General features: G+C 45.7%; 1 protein-coding gene across 4 annotated transcripts in view; it reads left to right on the plus strand.

The window, feature by feature from the left end:
- LOC115208608 (E3 ubiquitin-protein ligase SMURF2) overlaps nt 1–25169 on the plus strand; it is an 83196-nt gene that overhangs the window by 35691 nt on the left and 22336 nt on the right. For 2 of the 4 annotated variants that reach the window (XM_029776799.1, XM_029776798.1), the window contains exons 2-11: nt 2907–2945; nt 5970–6117; nt 10266–10399; nt 13215–13280; nt 13777–13861; nt 14383–14466; nt 15981–16198; nt 20166–20250; nt 21574–21732; nt 22008–22076. In XM_029776799.1, coding sequence (XP_029632659.1) covers nt 2907–2945; nt 5970–6117; nt 10266–10399; nt 13215–13280; nt 13777–13861; nt 14383–14466; nt 15981–16198; nt 20166–20250; nt 21574–21732; nt 22008–22076 — 1087 coding nt within the window. The remainder of the gene's footprint in view (nt 1–2906; nt 2946–5969; nt 6118–10265; nt 10400–13214; nt 13281–13776; nt 13862–14382; nt 14467–15980; nt 16199–20165; nt 20251–21573; nt 21733–22007; nt 22077–25169) is intronic. The other 2 variants (XM_029776801.1, XM_029776802.1) reach the window with 1 other exon arrangement.

Raw genomic sequence — 25169 nt, forward strand, 5'->3', positions numbered from 1 at the left:
TATGTCATTTTGGTGGCTGTCTTTTTCCTCTCTCGACATTCTTGAGTGTGTAATCAATTTTCACGTTGTCTCCGGGACGTGTGTGTGTGTGTGTGTGTGTGTGTGTGTGTGTGTTGTCTGGCCCGGCAGCCTGTCTGTTGGGGACTGGTAAGCGTGACAGTGTGTGTGACAGACTGGCTTTTCCTGGCAGTATCATGACGCTGTCAGTGCTTAGTGCACTTCTCCCCAGCCTCCATACATAACTCCATGGTGAGACTGGTTCCACTACCCACCCTGCTATCACTTTTCTTCTTTCCCAAAACAGACAGAATCACACAAACCACCAACTCTCTGACCTCATCCAGAACCTGTGTGTGTGTGTGTGTGTGTGTGTGTGTGTGTGTGTGTGTGTGTGTGTTGCGGTATGGGAATGGAAAGTGCCCCATCACCTGCTCCCTACTCCTCACCCTGCATAAATAATGACCGTTGAGTCTGTGGGACGTTGAAATGTGTGTGTCGTGACAGATACTGCAGACATTGAGAGTGAGTGCATACCACAGCTTTGAGTAATGAGGTGGGCTTTGAGAGCAGTGCATTCCCCAGGACTGCCTGTGTAAAGGATACCCCCCCCCCCCCCCCCCCCATCTGTCCTCCCAGCGCCTGCAAGGGAAAATACCTTTCCTGTCTCTTGTCAGAATGGGGAGCATTTTAGTTACGCTAATTTAGGTAGGCAAATGTTGTACGTGTGTAGTCTAGTCATATGTTTCTGAGTCAGTCGTTTTTTGTGGTGTTGGATACCAGACAGGTTGGATACCATGATGATCATTTCCCCTTGGGGATTAATAAAGTACTATCTCTCGTCTCGACTGTTGCATTTCACCTGTCACTTTGTGGGCATAGGAAAGTAGCCTAGACACTGAGACACAGCAGTGATATGATGGAAGGAGACCCAGACACCCCTCCTCGCCTCTCTTCTCCCCTCCTCCATTTTGTGTCTTCACATTCTCCGGGGTCATCATCCATCTATCTGTCTGGGTCAGACTCTGGCCCAGACTCCTCCAGGCTCGCGGTGAGCTAAGAAGTCATGGAGGTCAGACTCCTAGACTACACTGGGGCTGCTACACCCTTAACTCAACAATCCCTTCCCCCCCTCCATTGCTCCACTGTTCCACCCCTAATATCCCCCAATCAGCACCAGTGATCTTGATAAGACCGGCCAACTGGGTATCTCCAGGGTCCAGAAACATCTCCTTGGAATGGCTTTCCACTCCTCTGGCTAATCTGTAGGGGCCTGGCTGGGAGGGGCCTGCTATCTGGCGGGGGGGGGGGGGGGGAGTAGAACTAAGTGTAGCCTGTGTGTGTGTGTCGTGTAGTTTTAGGCTTGGGCTGTATCCAGATTGTCATACCTTCATACCGACCTTGTGCCATACTGGGATATTCTGTAATATTGGCACTGAACACAAGGGGTGCTGTTTTCAAACCCCACTGATACTCTGTAATCCAGAGGTTAGCAAAGCTAACAAGTAAATGTAAAATCCCATAGAGAATGCTAACGAGCGCATTGCAAACATTTTGTACAGTTTCTGACCTAAACTATACAAGTAACTAAATATTATCCAGCAAGACTCTTGACCCAGGAGGGGATTCTCTGCTGTTAGCAAGTGAATTCTTGATTTTGGAAGAAGTTAACCACTTGGCTAACTAGCTACTATATTAGCAAACCAAATGCACAACTGCAGAGGGTTTGGCACATTTTTAGACAGTTAACTTAATAGTTCTAAAATATCTAGCTGGCAAACATTTAGTTGTGAATTCCATCCTGTAATTAGATCACCTGACGCATGCTGCAGAAAAGTGAGTGACACAGAAGGCTCTGGTCTCTTGTCATTGTGTGCTTGTAAACAAACACCATGTGATTGGGGACTACCGTAAGCTTCATAAAAATGTGACGGGTGAAATGAAGAACGTAATATTATTTTTCTCTTAACATATTGCACAAGTTGACTGCAGGCATTTACTTAAGTAGCTACAAACATTCCAATTTATAAAAAAAACGTAAAATAAATAGTTTCAACAGTTTTGACGTTATTGGAAAAACATACCGTGGCTTTTTCCAAATACCTCAGTATACGGTATATATGGTATACTGCCCAACTCTACAGAGTTTCTATTGCTCCCAATAACAACTTGGCAGTACTAGGAAGACATTCCATGACTTTGGTCCACTTTGGCTCACCTGGACCCCATTACACCAGGAGAGAGATTTACAGAGATGGAGAGATGGTGGAGAGAACTGTGTACGTGAGCGAGAGAGCTAGGCATAGTGCTCCTGCAACTCATCTTAGCTTCTCTTCTGGAAGCCATTGTGTGTTGGCTCTTGGCTGCGATGCTTACCTCAGGGATTCGCTCCGTATTGGAAAGAATGCTTGTCTGCTCAATATTTTACAAGGGAAGCCTCTTTAACTGCTCTCTCTGCTAGCTCGTAATGGGCGGACAGACTGAGCTGTTGAACGTTCTGAGGGAGCACCACCCAAAAGTAAGGTTATCGCAAAAGGGGTCTGGGATTCAGAGCAGGAATCCAAGGTACTGGCAGGGATCAGATTCCAAGCTAAAGTTGGTTCTCATTTCATAATAGCTGTCAGACTCCAAATACCTGGCGTGAAGGATTGAAATGGAGTGTAGCTTAAGCTATTTGTGTAGGCCTAAACTGGACTTTGCCTTGTCATATAGGTCTAACAGTGCCCCTATTTGGCCCACATGCTGTCTCTTGTGCTTTTGGTTGTATTTAATATGCAAGCTCATAGGTTGTTTTTTTTTTCTCCCCACAGCTGCTTTGCGTTGTATTTGGAATTCCATAATATTGCTCTTCCATTGTACCACACCGATCATTTTACTCATCTAACGTTTCTTCTTCTCTTCTCTTCCAGTGCTGTGTGCGAAGAACTTGTCAAAGAAAGACTTCTTCCGTGAGTAGTAACCCATTTTTGTTGTATCAGTGCTATTTCTGTCCCCCCCCCCGTGCATTGGGATGGGATTGTCAGCTAGCTGGTTGGCTTTGAAGCTTTCAGTAGATGGAGTCCCATAGGAGCTCAGTCTGCCTGAAGTATTGGCTGACGAATACAGATTAAAGATAGAACACATGATGCACATCGACGCTAGTCCCCAATAATATCCAATGAGGTAGAAGAGCGTCGGTGATGAGCTAGTAATGCCTGACGCATGCTGTTATGACCAACACAGATGAGCAACCAGTAATGTAGTTTTAATAGTATTTTAATGTTACTCGGTCATTAGGCTGACTGTGAAAGACTACCCGGTCGTTAACTGTGAAGTTTCTGTATCTTCACATTGGCTTTATGCCAGAGGATCTGGTGTAGTTTTATATCATGGCGAGACGGAGATACTCGCCACAAATAAATACCTCTGATGGAGCACAAAGCACAGGCACGTCCTCTTCGTAGGCTAGTTATCATAGTGTGGGATTTTGGTAAAGAGAGTGAATTGGAACATTCTTTAGGCTACAGTTGCACATCTCCTTTTGAATGTATTGGATTACTGTGGGCTTTAAGGCACAGTTTCCTGTAAATGACTTATTCTCTCACTCACACACACACACACACAGACAGACAGACAGACAGACAGACAGACAGACAGACAGACAGACAGACAGACAGACAGACAGACAGACAGACAGACAGACAGACAGACAGACAGACAGACAGACAGACAGACAGACAGACAGACAGACAGACAGACAGACAGACAGACAGACAGACAGACAGACAGACAGACAGACAGACAGACAGACAGACAGACAGACACCTGCAGAGGGAAGTCCCTGCTTCCTCTGCCAGTATGGCATAGGGTTGAATGTGACTCAACAAGTTTGACCTGTGGGAGGTATCATTGCCTGGAGCCACACACACTCCAAACTATAGTCACACGCAGTATGTCATTTCTCTGGAGCACAGTCTGTGTGTGTATGCATACCAAGTTTCCGTTAGGAAAATTTGGTGCCGAACAACGTGACCGGCAAGATTTTAATTTCCCTGACATCCATATGCGTAACTCATTAGGGCATCCACCCACGGGGCTCAAAATCACATTTTAGATTATTGTAATTAATCTTAACAGAATATAAAAGAGACTAAATAAAGTAGAACAATGTTCTTGCACCAACGTGACAGGTTTTATTGAAAAGCGAAACATTACCCGTTGCGTATTCATCCCTGCTATAAATCATCAATTAATATTATTTTTAAAAGATTAAAACATTTAGCGTAGGAAAAACAAGTCTCCTTCACAGTAAAACACAACTTCAAAATATCATATTTGTATAATATAATTTGCGAACGACCTGACCTATAGGCTATTTGTATGAACACTTTCATTAATAAATAGCAAAACACAGCTGTTTTCAAATACAATCTAGCCTTTCTAATTTAATTTAGCCTAGGCATGAACATTTTAAGTAAGCCGTGTTTAGTTAGTTATTAGGCTGTCTACGAAAACCAGGGCCGGCTGGTCATGGCAGCTTTTGTCAAATTAACTTCAGATTTGACTTTTGGTAGCAAGTTAGGAAAATTAGGTTAATGTTAGGGAAAGAGTTAGGGTTAGCTAAAATACAAAACAATTCAACTTTTGACGTTAGTTTGGCAAAAGCTGGATCTCTTCTAGTCATGACTGGGCCGTCCCGCACCACTCCACATTCCCACTGTAATTCAGCACCACAACAGTGGAAAGAGGACCCGCTAGGTGGCCACAAAATGAGAAATCGCCAAACTGATGTTGAACAATCAAATTCGGTATGTAAATAAACAAAATGTATTAAGGCTGGTTCATTGCGAGAAATCTTATTACAATGCTAATGTGAAACGAGGCCCGCGCCATGCATTTATGAAAACACTTGTTTCCACAGCTCAAATGATATCGCACTCTATACGGTTCTCCTGGATGATGTTAATAAATGTTATGTTTATTGTAATTTGAACTATCGTGAGGTCGTGTCACGTGTGATATACGTGGATTTATTGAGAACTCTGTTTCCTAAATGCAGTTGGCTGCCTAGTGATTGCAACATTGTAACTCTCCGATGTGAATAGTTGGCAACAACGTTTTGTTTCCAAATACTACTGAATAAGCTCAACTGAAATACACATTGCTCTAGTCTATCAATCTATTCTTTATACAAGTCTTTATACTATTCATGGCACGGACGGGATATGTGTATCTTGCTTAGGTCGGTAGCAGTGTATGTCGTCCCTTATCAGGTTTCCAAAGAGTCTAATAGACTGGCGTGGAAAGACATGCTTCTGAGCTGCTTGCTCAACTACATGTACACACAATATTTCCTATGTATGTTATCTGAATGAGTCACAGTGTAAATAAAGGTCAGTTGACAATGAATGTTTTGTATGCCGTCTTATGACTCAGCTGTTGTATTTGAATGCAGTTCAATAGAAACTATCCTTTTGACACGCACATGTCCTGCATTTTGGCTCCGATTTCAGCTCTGAGTTATAAAGAGAGAGTTGCGCACTCTATATATAAACTCCCAGTAATTTATTGGGTAAATCCGATTTACCCAATAAATTACTGGGAGTTTTTAATATATAGAGTTTGCGACACTCTTTATTTTTATAGCTTTATTTGTTTTAGTCAGTTTATTTGCCGTTAGTCAGCACCTTTACATGAAATAGTTTTCTCTGGGTGTGCGCCAGCTCATGTTTTCTATCCAATTTCAGCTATAACATATCTTCATGTTAGATAATTCATATTATGTGAATTTAGGTCTGTTCATAGTCATTGTTTCTATGCCATCAGCTTGTGAATACAGTTACCTAGAAACTTATTCAGGCACACATCCTCCATTTTGTCTCCAATTGCAACATATAATCTCCATTTCATATCAACACTTTTCCCATGCTAGATAAATGAACCATACTGTGAATATAGTTCCATTGACTCCATTGTTTCTATGCCATCCACAGTTGTGAATACAATCCTCCATTTTGGCTCCTCCTCCACAGGGCTGCCTGACCCCTTTGCCAAAGTGGTGGTGGACGGCTCGGGGCAATGCCACTCCACGGACACCGTGAGGAACACGCTGGACCCCAAGTGGAACCAACATTACGACCTGTAAGTCACTAGGGAAGACTCTAAACTGGGGGACCACCTTAGACCAATAAACCCTTGTTTCATCATGTCTTCCTAGTTCCAGCTTGTCTCAGCAAGGTGGAATTTATCCTTTCAGATCTTCAGAAGTGCCTAGTAGGAAGTAGTAGCATAACCTCGTCCCCAGGAGGAACGTCTGGCGTGTGTAGGGACTAGGGTCTGGATTTGGTGGAAATCACCGTCATCTCCTGAAGAAACCACTTCCTATAATGGATGCCAAAGAACCACAGACAACTGCTAACGCAACCTCCCATGTTGACTATGGCTTTCAACGTTATCACACTGTTCTGGTTTCATTGACTAAGCTGTGGCGTCTCCATGTGCTGCTATGATAAGTGTGCAAGGAATGCAGCAGGTTACCCTCCCTTCCCGTGCTAATGTGCAGGAACACCCACCATAAACCATTTGAGGCCTTTTGACTGGGCTGCTGCACGCTCACTCTAAGGCAAGTCCGAAATGCCACCCTATTCCCTATGTAGTGCACTACTTTTGACTAAAGTCCTGGTCAAAAGTAGTGCTCTTTATAGTGAATAGGGTGCCATTTCAGACGCAACTCTAGTCTAACCATTGCGACTGTCCGACTGAATATTTGGACTGAAATGAGCCATGTGTTGTGAATGTTAAGCAGCAAGCTTTACAAGCTCTTCTAGGGCGTAATCGCCACCGGACCCAAAGGACCTACTGGCAATGCGTTACAGGAGAGGGGTGTAGAGGGAGGGAGCGGGTGAAGAGGAGAGAGAACTAGACATGGGGAGAGAGGTGTGTGTGTGTTACAAAAGCATTGGGAAACTATGCAGAGATGTGGGTGTCTTGGCACCAAACCACTATGCACAGATTGAATAATATAGGGAATGTAGTTACATCATCAATTAGGTGCCCAAGAAAGAGAAGAACAAAAAAAACATAAGTTTGGCACTGTAGCGGGAAGACATATTTGCTAGATTTGCGCACACATGTAGATGTATCTGTCCGTCTCTCGCTGTGTGTGTCCTGTTTTTCCTTGTGTTTGCACACCTGCCCCCCCCCCCCCCCCCCCCCCCCGGCCATGCTTGTCTTCAAACACTCACCTCTCCACTGGTCCTGGGGGAGTCTCCCCTGCCAGTGACCCATGACCCCAGGGCTCTGTCACAGGAAATGGCTGACATGCCAAGGAGCACAGCCACAGATGGAGCCTTCAGCCTCAGCCTGTTGGCTGGCAGGTTGCCACTGCTCTCCACACCTCCCTCCACACCAGGCCAAGCTAAGTGCTCAGCACACAGCCTACCCAGCAGCCCCCTCTCTGTGGGTATGCTACTGTAGTGTAGCCCTCTGGACTACAGACCATTACAGTTACTGCGGAATACATTCTTCATCCGCCCTATGTGCACATTCATGGAAGGTACTGGTGTGCGAAATACACCAATCCAATGCTTTTAGTTTAAAATGCATGGGATTGAGTGTATGAGTGTACACTTTGACGAAATAGGGCACAGCCAAGGAGTGTGACACACACCCATTGACTAGTGTTTGTGTACTGCAAAACAGGCTGAGTTTTGTCGTTGCAGTTTTCACTAATAGTCATTGATTTTGCAATTACAGCGTAACTTATGTAGTTATACGTTTGCAGACAGAGGCCATTAAACCAGAAAAAAGAGAGCTGTCAAAACATGTATTAGTTCAGACGGTGTTTGGAGCTTGAGGAGCGCATACATTCTGCCTCGCTCTGTTTTCATATTCGGTGCGTCAGCGCCTGCAGCAGGACAGGCAACATTAGAGAGTGCCAGGTGATGGAGCTCCCAATGGGATACTAATGGGATGCTAATGCACTGTATATCCCTTAGGCAAGCTAGAGACGTCATGAATAGTAAAGGGGTTGTTTTAGAGCACAAGGCCCGTAAGAGCTGTCGCTGCCCTCTGTAGGAACCAATCTGTGTGAATATGTGACCCATTTTAGCTTCGTACCTTATGTTAGAGCCCTTGATCAATTTATACAGTAGAACTTAATTGATATGATTGACGGTTGTGCTTTTCAAAGGCCTTGATTGGTGAAAACCCATTCGCACTCCTCCTCTCATTGCACCGACCACGCTATCCTCCTCACCAGCCTCCTCCCCTCTCTCCCTCCCTGGTTCCCTAATCGCTCGTCCCTCTCGGCTCAGGAAACCCGCAGCAGGTGGCTGCCGTGCTGTCATCCCAGAAGGCAGAGCTGGTCTCGCCAGCCGCCAGGGGAGGAAGTGTGACGGTGTCGTCTGCCAGTCTGTCTGGGCCGTTGATTAGTCTAGATGTCTATATCTAGCCTCGTTACTTTTAACACAGTCTGAGCTGGCAGACTGGCGTGACTGGGCACCAAGTGGCATGACTAGATGTCTCCCATTGTGCCACCCCAGCTCACCAGTCACCATTAGTCACAAACCAGTGAATGGGCTAACTTGTTGCATCATCAGCCTAGAAACTGATCGAAGACCAGTTAAGTGTTCCACCCTAATGAGGTAAGTGATTTGGAAGAGTAAACTGATCTGAGATCTGATTGGCATACTTACACCCACTGGAAATGAAAAGCTCTTCAGACTAGCTTGACTGAGGCTCTGTAAGTAATACTTACCATACTGTGGTATTATCATATAGCTATACTTAGCCGTATGCACTGACAAGTGGGTTTCCTTCTCTCGCTGTGTTTTTTTCCCCCTCCTCCTTAATTTGCTGCGGTAAGCACTGTTCTAATCACCGGCTCTACCTGCAAAGCCAGACTGCACATGGTTTCACAAATGTGTGTGCGCGCACTTGTGTGTGAACGTGTGTTTATCACCGTGTGTGTACACGTGTGTCTTCTTCAAGTCATTTTGACTGAGGAAATTGTGTTTACCTGTCCTCATTTTCAAAGCCGCAGACGCTAGGTCACTGTCTGGTCTGCTCTCTCATTTCCCCTTAAACGCAGCCTGGGTTTGCAACACACACACACACCTACACACACCTACACACACACTCCAAATCATGTTGTTGGCCCATGCATTACCACCACAGTGTAGAGGTGGAGTAACTTGGCTTAGTTTGAAGCCTTTATCCAAATCTAGATCAGACAGCAGGTGGAAATTTCAACCCACAATGCAAGCAAGGCTTTTAATATGAAGGGAAAAAAACAGATTAGATTTAATGTGCTTAGATTAAAGTTTTATTTCATTTCTGTCCATCACTCCTTTAAAGACGGAACTATGCAGAAAGACATACTCCTCAATGGAAGCAATTATATCGTCCACAGACATCAGTTGCCAGTGATATTAGTATCAGATATTTGAGCTGACTTGTCTATTGACAAAAGGAGACACTGAGTGAGCAAATTTGAAAACTCCCCACTCCCTTTAACAGTATGGGCCATGTGCATTGTCTATGTGCGTCCTGGGAAACCCTTCTCCTAGAAACCCTTCTCTTCATGATATATACGTACCCATGGAGGAGGGCTGAGTTGGCAGCAGTGTTGGGAAAGCTGTAATTAGACCAGTCAGTGTGTGTGTTACTGTAAGTGCTGTCTGTCTGGGAGACGAGGGGTTCTCCTCTCTCTGATTCATGATGACTAGGCTGACCTTATAGCCAGACAAGCAGCTTCGTCGTCGTCGTCGTGGACAGTTGGCACACTCTAATCAGAGTCATTTAGACCTCAGAACCCCTCCATACGTTCTGTGATGTGACTTTGTGTACACACTTGTTTCTTTAGTAGGTCATCCGTATGTATGTATGTATGTATGTATGTATGTATGTATGTATGTATGTATGTATGTATGTATGTATGTATGTATGTATGTATGTATGTATGTATGGTGCAGGTGTGTGTCTATGAGATGTACGTCTCTCCCTATTAGCTTCGCTGGGATAATGACTCCGCACTCCAAAAGCACACTAATGAGACACAGGCCCACTCAATGTTATAAGCGATGCATTTAAAGAGCTTAAAAGATGCATATTAAAGCGACTAGCTCGCTCACATTCTCTCTCTCTCACACACACACACACACACACACACACACACACACACACACACACACACACACACACACACACACACACACACAAGCACATCGGTTGGTCTGTTATGTATTTAGTGACTCATATTAAAGGGACTGTGTCTCTATCATCCACAGGTACATTGGGAAGTCTGATTCCATCACCATCAGTGTGTGGAACCACAAGAAGATTCACAAGAAGCAGGGGGCTGGCTTCCTGGGCTGTGTACGCCTTCTCTCCAACGCCATCAACCGCCTCAAAGACACCGGCTGTAAGTGTGTGTGCGTTCAAGCATGTATTAGAGCAATAATTCATTTGTGCCCGTGCACATTTGAGCAAAAATGTATGTGAACGTGTGAGTGTGCTTTACTCAGTGTGTGTATGTCTAGCGGTGGTCTGTCTAGTGTGAGACAGCAAAAAACCTCCCAACGGTGACTCAAACCCAGACACACATTCCCCCCTCTATTCATCATTATTCCACTCCTAGTACGCAACGCATGATCTGATTTATAGACCACATCAAAGACAAGACAGGTTTCTGTCCTGCCCCACTGCCTAGAAGGCCCTATTACACACACACATACACACACCCCTGCCATTAAACCCTATTGATTGACGTCCATCTGGGAGTCTGGCACTGTCGCTGCCCCGCTCTGCCCGCTCCCTCCCTGCGTATCAGGTGCCAGTCTGGCTGGCTAGGGCACGGAACTTGTTGGCGCTGCCTGGCCTGGTGAGACGGATGCCATCGAGAGCGGGATAGGGGGCTCCTGGGAGTTGGGAGTCTCGCCAACGCCTGGCGGTGCCAGCTCAAACACACTCCCTGGGGTTTCCACCTCTAGCGTGAAGGGAAACGCACACACACACGGCCTGCTGTCTCTTCAGACACAGACTAACTGTATGTGAAGTAGACGTGCTGTCTCCCTTTTCTACTCTTGCAGTGACTGCTTCTTTATGAGTACTTACTGGAAAGTCTATTTCCTTTGTTTTACCTGGCTTGTTAGCCGTTAGCTGCTGCATTCAGAGTGGGTCCCACCCCGACTGCTAGCATTAGCAGTGAACAACCGTAGGTATAGAGCATTGCTCTTTTCAGCCAAGCTATAACAGTTAACGGTTAAAGATGCTAGCTAGGCTGTTAAACTAGCTGTCTCCACTTACAGTATATTGCTATGCTGTGATGTAGTCCTAATTGTACATCTAACTGCCCTACTTTCCTCACCCTCCATCTATACTATATCTGTATAACTATCTATACCACTCAGCGGTTTTCTCCCTAAGTGGTGAGAGTCCTCTAGGAATTGTCAGTCAGACAGTGTGGCACTGAAGCCAGTCAGTATGGGTAGATGCTGCTGATGTGGACAACAAGGGAGACAGGCTGTCGCAAAGCACCAGTCCTCACATAACCCGCCCCCGCCTGCCTGTCTGTCTGTGGTCCAGCCACCACAGTCTCTAGGGGCCTCTTCTTCTTCTGCTGCCGCGCCGTTTCCTAACTGTCTGGCCCGGTACAGCTCTTCAACTTCCTGTACTGCAACTTACTGTAGCATCACACACACACACACGCACTGACACTAATCTCAGAGCCCTTTGTCCTAGTTACAAATGGCAGGCCTCAGGATTCTATCCTTTTTGTGGTCTTATTTTACCATAGTTTATTTAAACTGGTTTTGGTGCGTCTGTGATGGCGGACAGTATGTATAGAATGTATACATGGATCAGTCATTTTAGTGTTATATCGTCTATGCACTGTCTGGGTGGCAAGACTTGTATACAGAGAGACGTATACTGTTGATACACTGGTAATTAAGCCTACATATGTTGTGTAGACAGTCTTTTTTTTGTGTGTGTTTTTGGTTCCCGTACCCTTTGTATTCCCCTGCTCTTTCCTTTCGTCTGAGCCTGTCTCCCCCCCGCCCTTTCCTTTCGTTTTTTTAAATGCACCTCAGATGTTTGCAGGGCCAGGATACAGTTTCACTTATTCTCTTTTTTTACTCCTCTGAAAGCTGCTTACTATTCCAGCCCTGTAACCCCTAGGCCATCCCTGTTTAGTCTAGACACGTATCCGGAACAGATCCCCAATCCACAGTACAGTGCTGTCTGTCAGGAAGACCCCTCCCCCCCACCACCACCTGTCTCCCGTAGTCTGGAAACAACCTAGGGTGTGCTCTCACTTTTTGCTCCCCCTGACCCAGACCAAAGAGTTAGCTAATAGGAGCTGACATATGTCTAGGATGTTTTGGGATGAGTAGAGGGAGAACAGCTACGGCTGATTTGGGATCAGGGCTTAACCTGCACTGTGAAATGGAGACCCCTTTATTAGTGTAGGCCTCCTTCCATTGGCTGACGGTCTTGTTCATAGGCAGGTTTGATGTAGTGTTCTGACTATCTTAGTCGTCATCTGTTCATATTTCTCTTGTTGTCCAAGGTATTAAAGCTTTCTTCACCTCTTGTTTTGAAGGGGAAGTGGTATGTTGTATGAGGATTGTGTTTTAACCCTTTTACCAGGTAAGTTGACTGAGAATGCGTTCTTATTTACAGCAACGACCTGGGGAATAGTTGCAGGGCAGAGGAGGGGGGATGCATAAGCCAATTGTAAGCTGGGGATGATTAGGTGGCCATGATGGTATGCTGGACAGCTTGGGAATTTAGCCAGAACACCGGGGTTAACACCCCTACTCTTACGATAAGTGCCATGGGATCTTTAGTGACCACAGGGAGTCAGGACACCAGTTTAACGCCCCTACACAGGGCAATGTCCACAATTACTGCCCTGGGATCTTTTTTTAAACCAGAGGTAAAGAGTGCCTCCTACTGTCCCTCCAACACCACTTCCAGCAGCATCTGGTCTCCCATCCAGGGACCAACCCTGCTTAGCTTCAGAGGCAAGCCAGCAGTGGGATGCAGGGTAGTATGCTGCTGGCTGGTATGATGTTGCTCTTGTGGTGATGACATGGCAGTATTGTAATAGCAGTGTTTGTCTTGTCCTTACTCAATGCTAAGGCCAGACAGATATAATTCCATTAAGCTTTAGAAATTCCCTTGGGGAATAAGTTATTCTTTACCCATTCAATTGTTCTCTTCTAACCCCACAGATCAGAGACTGGACCTGAACAAGCTGGGCCCCAATGACAACGACACAGTGAGAGGCCAGATAGTTGGTGAGTCGATCTGTGCAGTGCTATGGACCGCACACAAGTATGCGCACACACACACACACACACACACAATTCCACACACACACACACACTTTGGCCCGAGGAGCAGACGTGTGGTTCTGTCTGGTGGATGTTTCACCACTATCATCGGACTGTCTGAAAGGAAAGCCATGACTGTCTGAGTAGCTCGTCGTCTCGTTCCTAAGTAAAACCACCTTTGACCTCTTAGGTTTCCACAGAGTCCGTTTGCACAACACAGACGGGGCTCTCTGGATCCGGTGTCTCAGTACTCTGGGTTTACCTCACCACCCACTGCTGTTAGTGTTGGAGATCGTTTTCAGACTGTGACCTGACCAGGGAGAACTCTAAGCCCCAGTTCAACTAGGGTCGAGAGTTTCCCTTGGTCAAGTTGCGGTTAGGACAATCTCATTCTCATGGCCTTCGTTATACAGCATTGCATGATATTGGTCTAACTGCTGCTGTTGTCTCCTGTCTCCAGTGAGTCTACAGTCCAGAGACCGTATCGGCACAGGAGGCCCCGTGGTAGACTGCAGCCGTCTGTTTGATAATGATTTACCTGATGGGTAAGGCCTCCGGATGTTTCTTAAGACTAAAGCTACATTATGTACCAGTTTGCGTGTATCCAATGAGAGAGGCGCTGCATGGCCAATCCGGTGTCTGCGTTGGCATTTTAGGTCAGAGCATTCATACTTATTTCACTTTGTGTAGCAGAGCTGTTGATCAGAACTGTTGTCAAGGAAGTGAGTTTGTGTTTATACAGGACATCCTGCCCCCACCTACCATCAACCAGTCATGTCAATGTTATACGGAACCCTCTTAGTTGTTACAAAATTTGTGAGTGGCTCACTTTGGCCTCTGCTTGCCGGATCAAGCATAAATCCGCTATTAGATTTACATTGTTTTCTTACGTAGAGATAGTTATTTGTTATTGTATAAGGTTTAGCTTAAAAGTTGATCTGAATATGGTTGGAATAGGGGTATATTGAATCTGGTTGGATAAAAACTATTCTAATGCATATGGAAGTACTTGTTCCTTGGTCTGTTGCTCACTGTGTCTGTCTTCCTGTGTGTGTGTCTGTATCAGCTGGGAGGAGAGGAGAACAGCCTCTGGTCGGATCCAGTACCTTAACCACATCACACGCACCACGCAATGGGAGAGGCCCACCCGGTACACTCTCTCACACACACACACACACACACACACACACACACACACACACACACACACACACACACCACGCAATGGGAGAGGCCCACCCGGTACACACACACACACGCACACACACACACACACACACACGCACCACGCAATGGGAGAGGCCCACCCGGTACACTCACACACACACACACCACACAATGGGAGAGGCCCACCTGGTACACACACACACCACGCAATGGGAGAGGCCCACCCGGTACACTCTCACACACACACACACCTACAGACACACACACGCGCACACACACACACACACGCGCACACACTCTCACACACACACACACACACACGCACACACCACGCAATGGGAGAGGCCCACCCGGTACACACACACACACACACACCTACCTTTGCACCAGATGGATTCTCCCTCGGAAGCTACTGACCCTGGAGTGCTGCCAACATCCAGCAGACCGTTTTGTTCACACACTGAGTACCAAAGGTCAAATCCATCATCTGTAATTTACATAAATAGTCCAGACATTCTTTATAATACAACACGTCATCAACCTCCCTCTTCACCTCTGGCCTGTTTATTAGTCTAATCTTCCTTACGTTGCCCTTAAAAAGGGCACCCAACCTCTCCCGTCTAAGTCCTAAGGGAAACCGTTGCTTATATGCCACAACAACAACCTCAAGCTTGTCTGGTAGTATATTGTGCCTTGCTGCCCCAGAAAATAGGCCATACATGCACTATTGTAAAAGGAAAACAAACCAGTCACTGGGCAGCCTAATGAGTGAGTTCCTATCAATTTCCTGAAAGGCTCAGTCCCATAAATAGGGCCAGCCAGGTTTGGCTTGGCCCACCTTTCTCCTGGAACAACTGTTGCCTTCCTTACTTGGCCCCCGTATCAGTGGAGCCGATAGGGAAGTAAGCAAACAAATAAATTACCCCTCTGGAGCTGGCCTTCCTATTTTACTTTAAGGGTGAGGGGTGTGCTGTGGGATTGGGTTAGGGGAGAGGTGGGTGAGGCAGGGGTTAAGGCGTGGGGGGCGGGGGGGGGGGGGGTTGTCGAAGGAGAACCAAGGCGTCAGCGGCCCTGGATGGCCAGACAAAGTGGTCTGTTGGAGTGGGTGGGGTGGGGGGGGGGCTCTCTCGTCTCCTCTCCTTTTCTCGCTCCCTTTGACCAGTCATCTTATCAGTTGCTTTCCTGCCACTCTCATGGACTAGACTGCCACTGAGAGACACACACACACACACACACACACACACACACACACACACACACACACACACACACACACACACACACAAGCACAGGCAGGGGAACAAAGTCTGACGCCATCACACGTTTACGCACACACACACACACACACAAGCACAGGCAGGGGAACAAAGTCTGACGCCATCACACGTTTACACACACACACACACACACATATATATATAAACAATACCCCATCAAATGTGCACACTTTCTTAGATATTATCTCATTATTTGTGTCCCCCCCTCCCCCTTTTCCAGGCCGGCGTCTGAGTACTCCAGCCCCTCCGGGCGGCCCCTCAGCTGCGTGGTGGATGAGAACACGCCGGTCATGACACCCAACGGGGCAGCCATCGGTGTGCTGCCCAGCAGTGGCAGTGACCCGCGGGTCCAGGAGAGACGCGTCCGCTCCCAGAGACACAGGAACTACATGAGCAGGACCCACCTCCACACTCCACCGGACCTGCCAGAGGGATACGGTGAGACGCGCGCACACAACAACAAAACATACCGGCATACAAAGACCTGAACACTAACACACACACACACACGTTCACGTAGCTAATGTATACACACTCATTTTCACACTACCTGACCTACCTAGGGGATATGGTGGTCAGGTGATGTGGTTACAGATACACACACACACACACACACACTAGCCTACAAACCCACATGACCTACCCAAGGGATATGGAGAGGGCAGAGGACAGGGGTGCAGTCAGACACAACACCCTCTGCCTGACCTACCTTAGGGATATGTGTACAGTTACTCATTATCGAGGAGAGAGAGACGCTCGCTCACTCAGCCAGCATGACGTGCCAAAGGCTTCTGTAAGCACAGTCACATGCTTACATAAACACACCTCAACTGACCTGAATCAGAGCTACAGTGTCACACGAACACACACACGTACGCACACATGAACGCACACACTGTAATTATCAGTGAAAGGAATTCATGGACCCTGCCGTATCCATGTACAGTTGAAGTCGGAAGTTTACATACACTTAGGTTGGAGTCATTAAAACTCATTTTTCAACCACTCCACAAATTTCTTGTGAACAAACTATAGTTTTGGCGAGTCGGTTAGGACATCTACTTTGTGCATGACACAAGTAATTTTTCCAACAATTGTTTACAGACAGATTATTTCACTTATAATTCACTTTATCACAATTCCAGTGGGTCAGAAGTTTACATACACTAAGTTGACTGTGCCTTTAAACAGCTTGGAAAATTCTAGAAAATGATGTCATGGCTTTAGAAGCTTCTGATAGGCTAATTGACATCATTTGAGTCAATTTGATGCAATTTCCAAACGCCTGAAGGTACCATGTTCATCTGCACAAACAATAGTATGCAAGTATAAACACCATGGGTCCACGCAGCCATCATACCGCTCAGGAAGGAGACGTGTTCTGTCTCCTAGAGTCCTATATCGACATAACCTTAAAGGCCGCTCAGCAAGGAAGAAGCCACTGCTCCAAAACCGCCATAAAAAAAGCCAGACTATGGTTTGCAACTGCAGATGGGGATAAGATCGTACTTTTTTGGACAAATGTCCTCTGGTCTGATGAAACAAAAATAGAACTGTTTGGCCGTAATGACCATCGTTATGTTTGGAGGAAAAAGGGGGAGGCTTGCAAGCCGAAGAACACCATCCCAACCGTGAAGCACGGGGGAGGCAGCATCATGTTGTGGGGGTGCTTTGCTGCAGGAGGGACTGGTGCACTTCACAAAATAGATGGCATCATGAGGAGGAAAATTTGGTGGATAAATTGAAGCAACATCTCAAGACATCAATCAGGAAGTTTAAAGCTTGGTCCAAATGGATTTTCCAAATGGACAATGACCCCAAGCATACTTCCAAAGTTGTGGCAAAATGGCTTAAGGACAACAAAGTCAAGGTGTTGGAGTGGCCATCACAAAGCCCTGACCTCAATCCTAGAACATTTGTGGGCAGAACTGAAAAGGCTTGTGCGAGCAAGGAAGCCTACAAACCTGACTGTTACACCAGCTCTGTCAGGAGGAATGGGCCAAAATTCACCCAACTTACTGTGGGAAGCTTGTGGAAGGCTACCTGAAACGTTTGACCCAAGTTAAACAATTTAAAGGCAATGCTACCAAATACGAATTGAGTGTGTATGTAAACTTCTGACCCACTGGGAATGCTTAAATAGCTGAAATAAATCATTCTCTCTACTATTATTCTGATATTTCACATTCTTAAAATAAAGTGGTGATCCTAACTGACCTACGACAGGGAATTTTTACTAGGATTAAATGTCAGGAATTGTGAGAAACTGAGTTTGAATGTATTTGGCTAAGGTGTATGACTTTAACTGTAGCAGCGTCATACCAGGGCAAACATGGCTTTATCAGCTTTTGAGAGGGTAGTACAACAATCTCCCTGCTGCTACAACCACAGCCTTCACCCCTCCTTCCCTCTCTCCCCCTCCCTGTATCTCTAGATCCCTCTGTCCCTCCCTGCTTTTCTCAGCTCCCTCCCTCTCTCTCTCTCCTTCCTTTCCTCCCTCCCTCTCTCAGCTTCCCTCTTCCCACAGCACCACATCATGACAGCTGCGATCAGCGCAGGCTGTGTTTTCAAGGCCCCTCTTCTCTCCCTTCCTCTTCTCCTCTCTTCCCCATGTTTGCGAACACTTCCCAGCGCTCCAAAGTGTTCTCGCAGTGCAGAGTGATATTCCCACAAAGGAGAGACGGAGAGGGGGGTGCGAGCCAAAGAGGAGGAGAGCGATTGAGGGGAAGGGAGAGAAAGAAAGAACACTTCCCCCATGTGGAGGACAGGAAAGGGTGCATTCGAGGGGAACTGGTTTTGTGTGTTTTTGGTCAACCCCACGTCTGCTCTTGTCAAAGCGTCAGTTATTATTGTTCCCTCTGTACAGCCTCAGTCTTGTATACATTATACATGCAGATGGAACGTATTACATACATTATGCAATATGATTTAAGTACTACATGCTGGTGGTTGCTAGGCTGTTGCTATGGATTGCAGCTATTTCGAGCACCCCATGCACACAGTGTTGGACCAGTTTGACTTTCACAGCCAGAGACCAACACACAACTAAATTACGTATTTAATAGCTTATTTGCTTGTAGTCTCGTCCGCCAGCTCGTCCGATTTTCTCTCTCTCTCTCTCTCTCTCTCTCTCTCTCTGTATATATGGTAGCGGTTAGCCTGAGGACGAGATTAATTTGATAGGGACAGATACAATTAAAAACATTGACACATTGGATGTCAACAGTCGAGTGTATTGCACCATTATTTAATATGCTGTAGCAAAACACTGATTTACAACGCCAGCCCACCAGTCACCACAATCTCCCTGTTCTATGGAAGTTCCCCATCCTCTATTTCTACCTCCTATTTTAATATACGACACAACTTAGCAAGTTCATAAATGATGAGTATGTACGGAGTATACCAAACATTCATCGGGGCAGGGCCTCTACAAGATGTCGAAAGCGTTCCACAGGGATGCTGGCCCATGGTGACTCCAATGCTTCCAACAGTTGTGTCAAGTTGCCTGAATGTCCTTTGGGTGGTGGACCATTCTTGATACACACTGGAAACTGTTGAGCATGAAAGACTCAGCTGCGTTGTAGTTCTTGACACAAACCGGTGCGCCTGGCACCTGCTACCATACCTCGTTCAAAGGCACCTACATTTTTCATCTTGCCCAGTCACCCTCTGAATGGAACACATACACAATCCATGTCTGAAGGCTTTAAAAAAATCCTGCTTTAACCTGTCTCCTCCCCTTCATCTACACTGTTTTGAAGTGGATTTAACAAGGGACATCAATAAGGGATCATTTCACCTGGTCAGTCTATGTCCTGGGATGTTTTGTACACTCAGTGTATATCTCCTGCGGAGCTCTTGGGCCTCTGTGTTGAACTGCATAACCTCAAGGCTCAACACGGAGCTCTGTAGAAGAACTGAACCAGAAAGTCTGTGAAGGAAATTATAAGAGTGGTGATGAATGCCATTCAGTTAGAATGGCGGTGATCCATGCCCCTGAAAATGCCCAGTGTTCTTGGCAGAGGTGACTCACTTAAGGCCAGAGGGCGTTTTTCTCCTTGGACTCAGTGACTCTGATCAGTTGGGTGGAACTGAGGGAGTGAGAGGTGAGAGAGCTGGGTGGAATATGTGTTGTGGTGTCGGAAGGATATCAGGGTTAATGGAGATGAATGAGGGACTACATGTGCATGCACGAGACACACACACACTGGTGCCCTGTTGCCGTCAGTGCACTCATACTGGGTGGTTCACACGCTGGTGTCCTGTCCAGATTTCTGGAACATTAATACTCATTTGTGTGCCGTTTAAGTTGAAAGAATTGAAGAACAAAAGGGTGTGCCATTTAAGATTGCCTCCGCTTTGCTCACGGCATTGTCTTTTTGTGTGTGTGTGTGTCCCACAGAGCAGAGAACCACGCAGCAGGGCCAGGTGTACTTCCTCCACACCCAGACGGGTGTCAGCACATGGCACGACCCTCGAGTGCCCAGGTACACACTGCTATGAACACACACACTCACCTCCATCTCTCTCTGTCTCTCTCTCTCTCAATTCAATTTGCTTTATTGACATGATGTAATAATGTACATTTTCCAAAGCTTACTTTGAAGATTTACAATATTAACATAATTAAAATAATAATAATCAATATTGTCAACGGGACCACAACAATAATGAAGTGTCAAAATAGCCATACGTAAATCAATCTGTCGCTGTCACTCCCTCTCTCGTGCGGTCTCCTTCACACTGACTAGAAACTTTGTTAGCCTTTTTGGTCTGTCTTCTGGGTCATAAAGGATAACATTTTAAAATGTCTCTTAAGTCCAGGTAGACCTCCCTATTTCAGTCCGTTTTCTTTTTGTCCAACTGAATGTATTTCAACTGAAATGTGTCTTCCACATTTAATATCCATGGCGACCGGAACAGTGGGTTAACTGCCTTGCTCGGGCAGAATGGCAGAACCTTGTCAGCTCGGGGATTTGATCCAGCAACCTTCCGGTTACTGGCCCAATGCTCTAACCACTAGGCTACCTGCCACCCTGGTTGTGAACCCTGACCTTTCCTCACCTCCACTGAGTATTTCTTGTTCATTGATGCGCTAATACACAAGCACACCGATTTTTATCCCAAATAATGAACATATCAAAGTCTTGGTCTTCAGAGATACAATGTCCTTAAGATTCAACCTTGAATCATGGTTATTTGGTCCAGAATGAGTTACAAACACCCATTATGTAATGAAACAGCTTAGCCAGGCATGTGCAGACTGCTTTAGCGATGAGTCCTTAGTGGACAGTTAAAACATCCCACTTCAGGGTTTTAGGTTTCAACAGAAAAGAATGTAGGTCTATGGGGGAGTAGAGACCGATAGGGAATTTTTGGAATTTATTCAAGTGTTTTCTCAGATGTTTTGCGATCGATCCAACTCTGTTGAGTTGAATTTAGGCATGCCTCTGGGATGTCCTTTTTATACTTGGAAGAAAAGATTTGTTGTGTACTTAGAAAATACAATTTGCACTCAATAATCCTACCTAACTGGTAGAATAAATACGGCTAACAGTAGTGACTGCGTTTACAAATCGATTTGTACTATAATAGCCTGGTTCTTACACTATAAAAGATAATATACTCTCATTAACCTAGATGATTAATACTCAATAAAGTATAATGATGATAATAGTAGTAAATACTGTATTATGCTCACTGTGTTATACCCTTGTTGTTTTAGCACCCTAGGTTGAGTGAGCGATTGGTTTACGTGGTTATGGTTTAGTTGTCTTCACGGTCTCCTGTGGTCCTATTTTCATGCCCAGGGATCTGAGCAACGTCAACTGTGAGGAGCTGGGTCCTCTGCCGCCTGGCTGGGAGATCCGCAACACGGCAACGGGACGCGTCTACTTTGTGGACCACAACAACCGAACCACGCAGTTCACCGACCCGCGCCTCTCCGCCAACCTCCACCTGGTCCTCAAGTGAGTGCACTGTCACCGTTCAGGCTGTGACCTTTGACTCGAGCTGGGGTCTACTGTTAATCTGGTGGTCTACTCAGGGGTCATGCCTTTTGTAGCTGAAAACACTGGGTTTGCTTATTTTCTAGATCACAGTAAAATATCATGGTAGCAAAAATGTTGAGGAAGCATTCTACCTGCTGCTAGTGAATCCATCTGCTCTTTGGTGGCGTCAGATCTTTATGTCCCATTTTTATATCACTGTTGGTTTGTTGCTCTCTCCCTCTTTTCCTCCCTAGTCCAAACGGCCCTGGTCCAAACGGTTCCCGCGTGGCCATGGAGAGCCAGAGCCAGAACACTAACATCAGGTAACCCTCCTCCCTATACATGCATGCATACACCACACTTCAGGGGTGACAAACAACACTGACACGCACCACTCAACCAGACACACGTGTGTGAAAACTCAGCAACCTTTCACCATACTTACATACACACACATACAGACGACAGCAGCGTAAGACGCAGACTGAAAAAAATGCTGACAACGTGTGACCCTACCAGTGGGCCGTCTGTGTGTGTAGCTTCGCCACTGTTGATTTTCACAGATGCCATTCAGGTTCACTAAACATGCGCGCACACACTCCTGGCTGTCTGTGCGCAAACAGTCTGTCAGCGCGCTGCCTCAGCTGAACCTCAGGTATGCCATGAAAGGCCTCTGGGCTGGATCTGGGGTTAGGGCTGGAGCCATTCCACTACTGAGGAAACTCAATGTACTGTGGATCAGATGCTGCTAGGCTAGTCCTCTCTCTGCAGTAAGCCAGCAGGTGTGTGTGTGTGTTTTGTGCGGGCATGCCGGTACCCCCCCCCCCCTTCTGAGCAGCTGTTCAAACACCAGCCGTGTACCGTGCGCCCCAGTGGAACAGTCCAGTTACCACGCTATTACCCATGCTACTTTGCACACAGTAAGGTGGACACAGAGGGAGCAGGTGAAGGGCAGTAGCTAAACCCAGTTAGGGAGTTTGAATTTCTTGTCTTACATAAAGAATGTGTCATTTTTCTTTTAGTAAGAAAAAAAATGTTTTAATAAGAATTCTCAGTTGAAACCTTACAATAACAGCGCTTGGCACGAGACGCGTGTTTGTGAAATCAACATCTGGTCATTCGGCACAAATAGTATCCGTATGTGTCAAAATGGCCCCCGGTAGTGGAGCTTGCTTTGTGAGTTTGGTGTTTGGTATTAGGATCCCCATTAGCTGTTGCAAAAGCAGCAGCTACTCTTCCTGGGGTCCACACCAAACATGAAACATAATACAGAATGACATAAATCAGAACATCATAAGACAAGAACAGCTCAAGGACAGAACTACATACATTTTTAAAAAGGCACACGTAGCCTACACATCAATGCGCATACACAAACTATCTAGGTCAAATAGGGGAGAGGCATTGTGCAGCAAGGGGTTGCTTTATCAGTTTTTTTTAAAACCAGGTTTGCTGTTTATTTGAGCAATATGAGATGGAAGTTTCATGCAATAAGGGCTCTATATAATACTGTAAGTTTCCTTGAATTTGTTCTGGATTTGGGGACTATGAAAAGACCCCTGGTGGCATGTCTGGTGGGATAAGTGTGTGTGTAAGTTGACTATGCAAACAATTTGGGATTTTCAACACAATGTTTCTTATAAAAAGAAGTGATGCAGTCCGTCTCTCCTCAACTCTTAGCCAAGAGAGACTGGCATGCATAGTATTAATATTAGCCCTCAGATTACAATTAAGAGCAAAACATGCCGCTCTGTTCTGGACCAGCTGCAGCTTAACTAGGTCTGTCCTTGCAGCACTGGACCACACGACTGGACAATAATCAAGATTAGACAAAACTAGAGCCTGCCCAACTTGCTTTTTGGATTGTGGTGTCAAAAAAGCAGAGCATCTCTTTATTACGGCTAGACCTCTCCCCATCTTTACAACCATTGAATCTATATGTTTTGACCATGACAGTTTTACAATCTAAGGTAACACCAAGTAATTTAGTCTCCTCAACTTGTTCAACAGCCCCACCATTCATTACCAGATTCTGCTGAGGTCTAGCACTTAAGGAATGATTTGTACCAAATACAATGCTCTTAGTTTTAGAGATGTTCAGGACCAGTTTATTACTGGCCACCCATTCCAAAACAGACTGCAATTCTTAGTTAAGGGTTTCAGTGACTTCATTAGCTGTGGTTGCTGATGTGTGTATGGTTGTATCATCAGCATACATGGACACACATGCTTTGTTTAATGCCAGTGGTAGGTCATTGGTAAAAATAGAAAAGAGTAGAGGGCCTAGAGAGCTGCCCTGCGGTACACCACACTTTACATGTTTGACATTAGAGACACTTCCATTAAAGAAAACCCTTTGAGTTATATTAGATAGATGGCTCTGAATCCACAATATGGCAGAGGTTGAAAAGCCATAGCACTTAAGTTTTTTCAACAACAGGTTATGGTCAATAATATCAAAGGCTGCTCTGAAATCTAACAGTACAGCTCCCACAATCTTCTTATCAATTTCTTTCAACCAATCATCAGTCATTTGTGTCAGTGCAGTACATGTTGAGTGCCCTTCTCTATAAGCATGCTGAAAGTCTGTTGTTAATTTGTTTACCGAGAAATAGCATTGTATTTGTATTTCCCAACAGTTTGCTAAGAGCTGGCAGCAAGCTTATAGGTCTGCTGTTACGCTGATGCACAACACTGTCTTATTCCCTTTTGAGGGCAAGATTTGCAGCACTCTGAAAGAAACTGCCTATGAACACTTGGAATGTGGTTTTTCTTCACAGATGAGGGAAAGTAAAGCAATGCAAACCAAAGTAATAAACTCACACACTGAGTTGCATAATATACATTTGGTGGCAGCAGTCGGATCCAATAGTGTCTTATTTAATTGGCTATGTATAGGCCTTTCTTGTACCTCGAAGTGTTACACCACTAGTCACTACTATATCGTGTTCTAGTGTTTTAGTGCTGTTTAGTATTTTTACAAAAGACTGTTGGAGAGCGGTCTGTATAGCTGTGTAAGTAAATACGAGTATGGTTTTAAGCACCTGTGTGCGTGTTAGTGTGTGTGCTGAGCACGTGTGTGTGTGCTGAGCACAGGTTGTGTGTGTGTTACTATTCTCCTCAGATGGCAGTTAGTCAAGAGCCAATTGTGTGTCTCCCTGGAATTTAACCCCAGACTACTTGTGTACACTCCATTTAAACAAGGCTACAATTCGGCAACATTTCTTCCACCCCTCAGCCAGCACACTTCTATGAAGACAACATTTCTTCCACCCCTCAGCCAGCACACTTCTATGAAGACAACATTTCTTCCACCCCTCAGCCAGCACACTTCTATGAAGACAACATTTCTTCCACCCCTCAGTCAGCACACTTCTATGAAGACATTTTCTTTATTTTATTGCCTTGTTGTCACT

Source organism: Salmo trutta, chromosome 14 (assembly GCF_901001165.1).
Source record: "Salmo trutta chromosome 14, fSalTru1.1, whole genome shotgun sequence".
NCBI lineage: Eukaryota > Metazoa > Chordata > Actinopteri > Salmoniformes > Salmonidae > Salmo > Salmo trutta.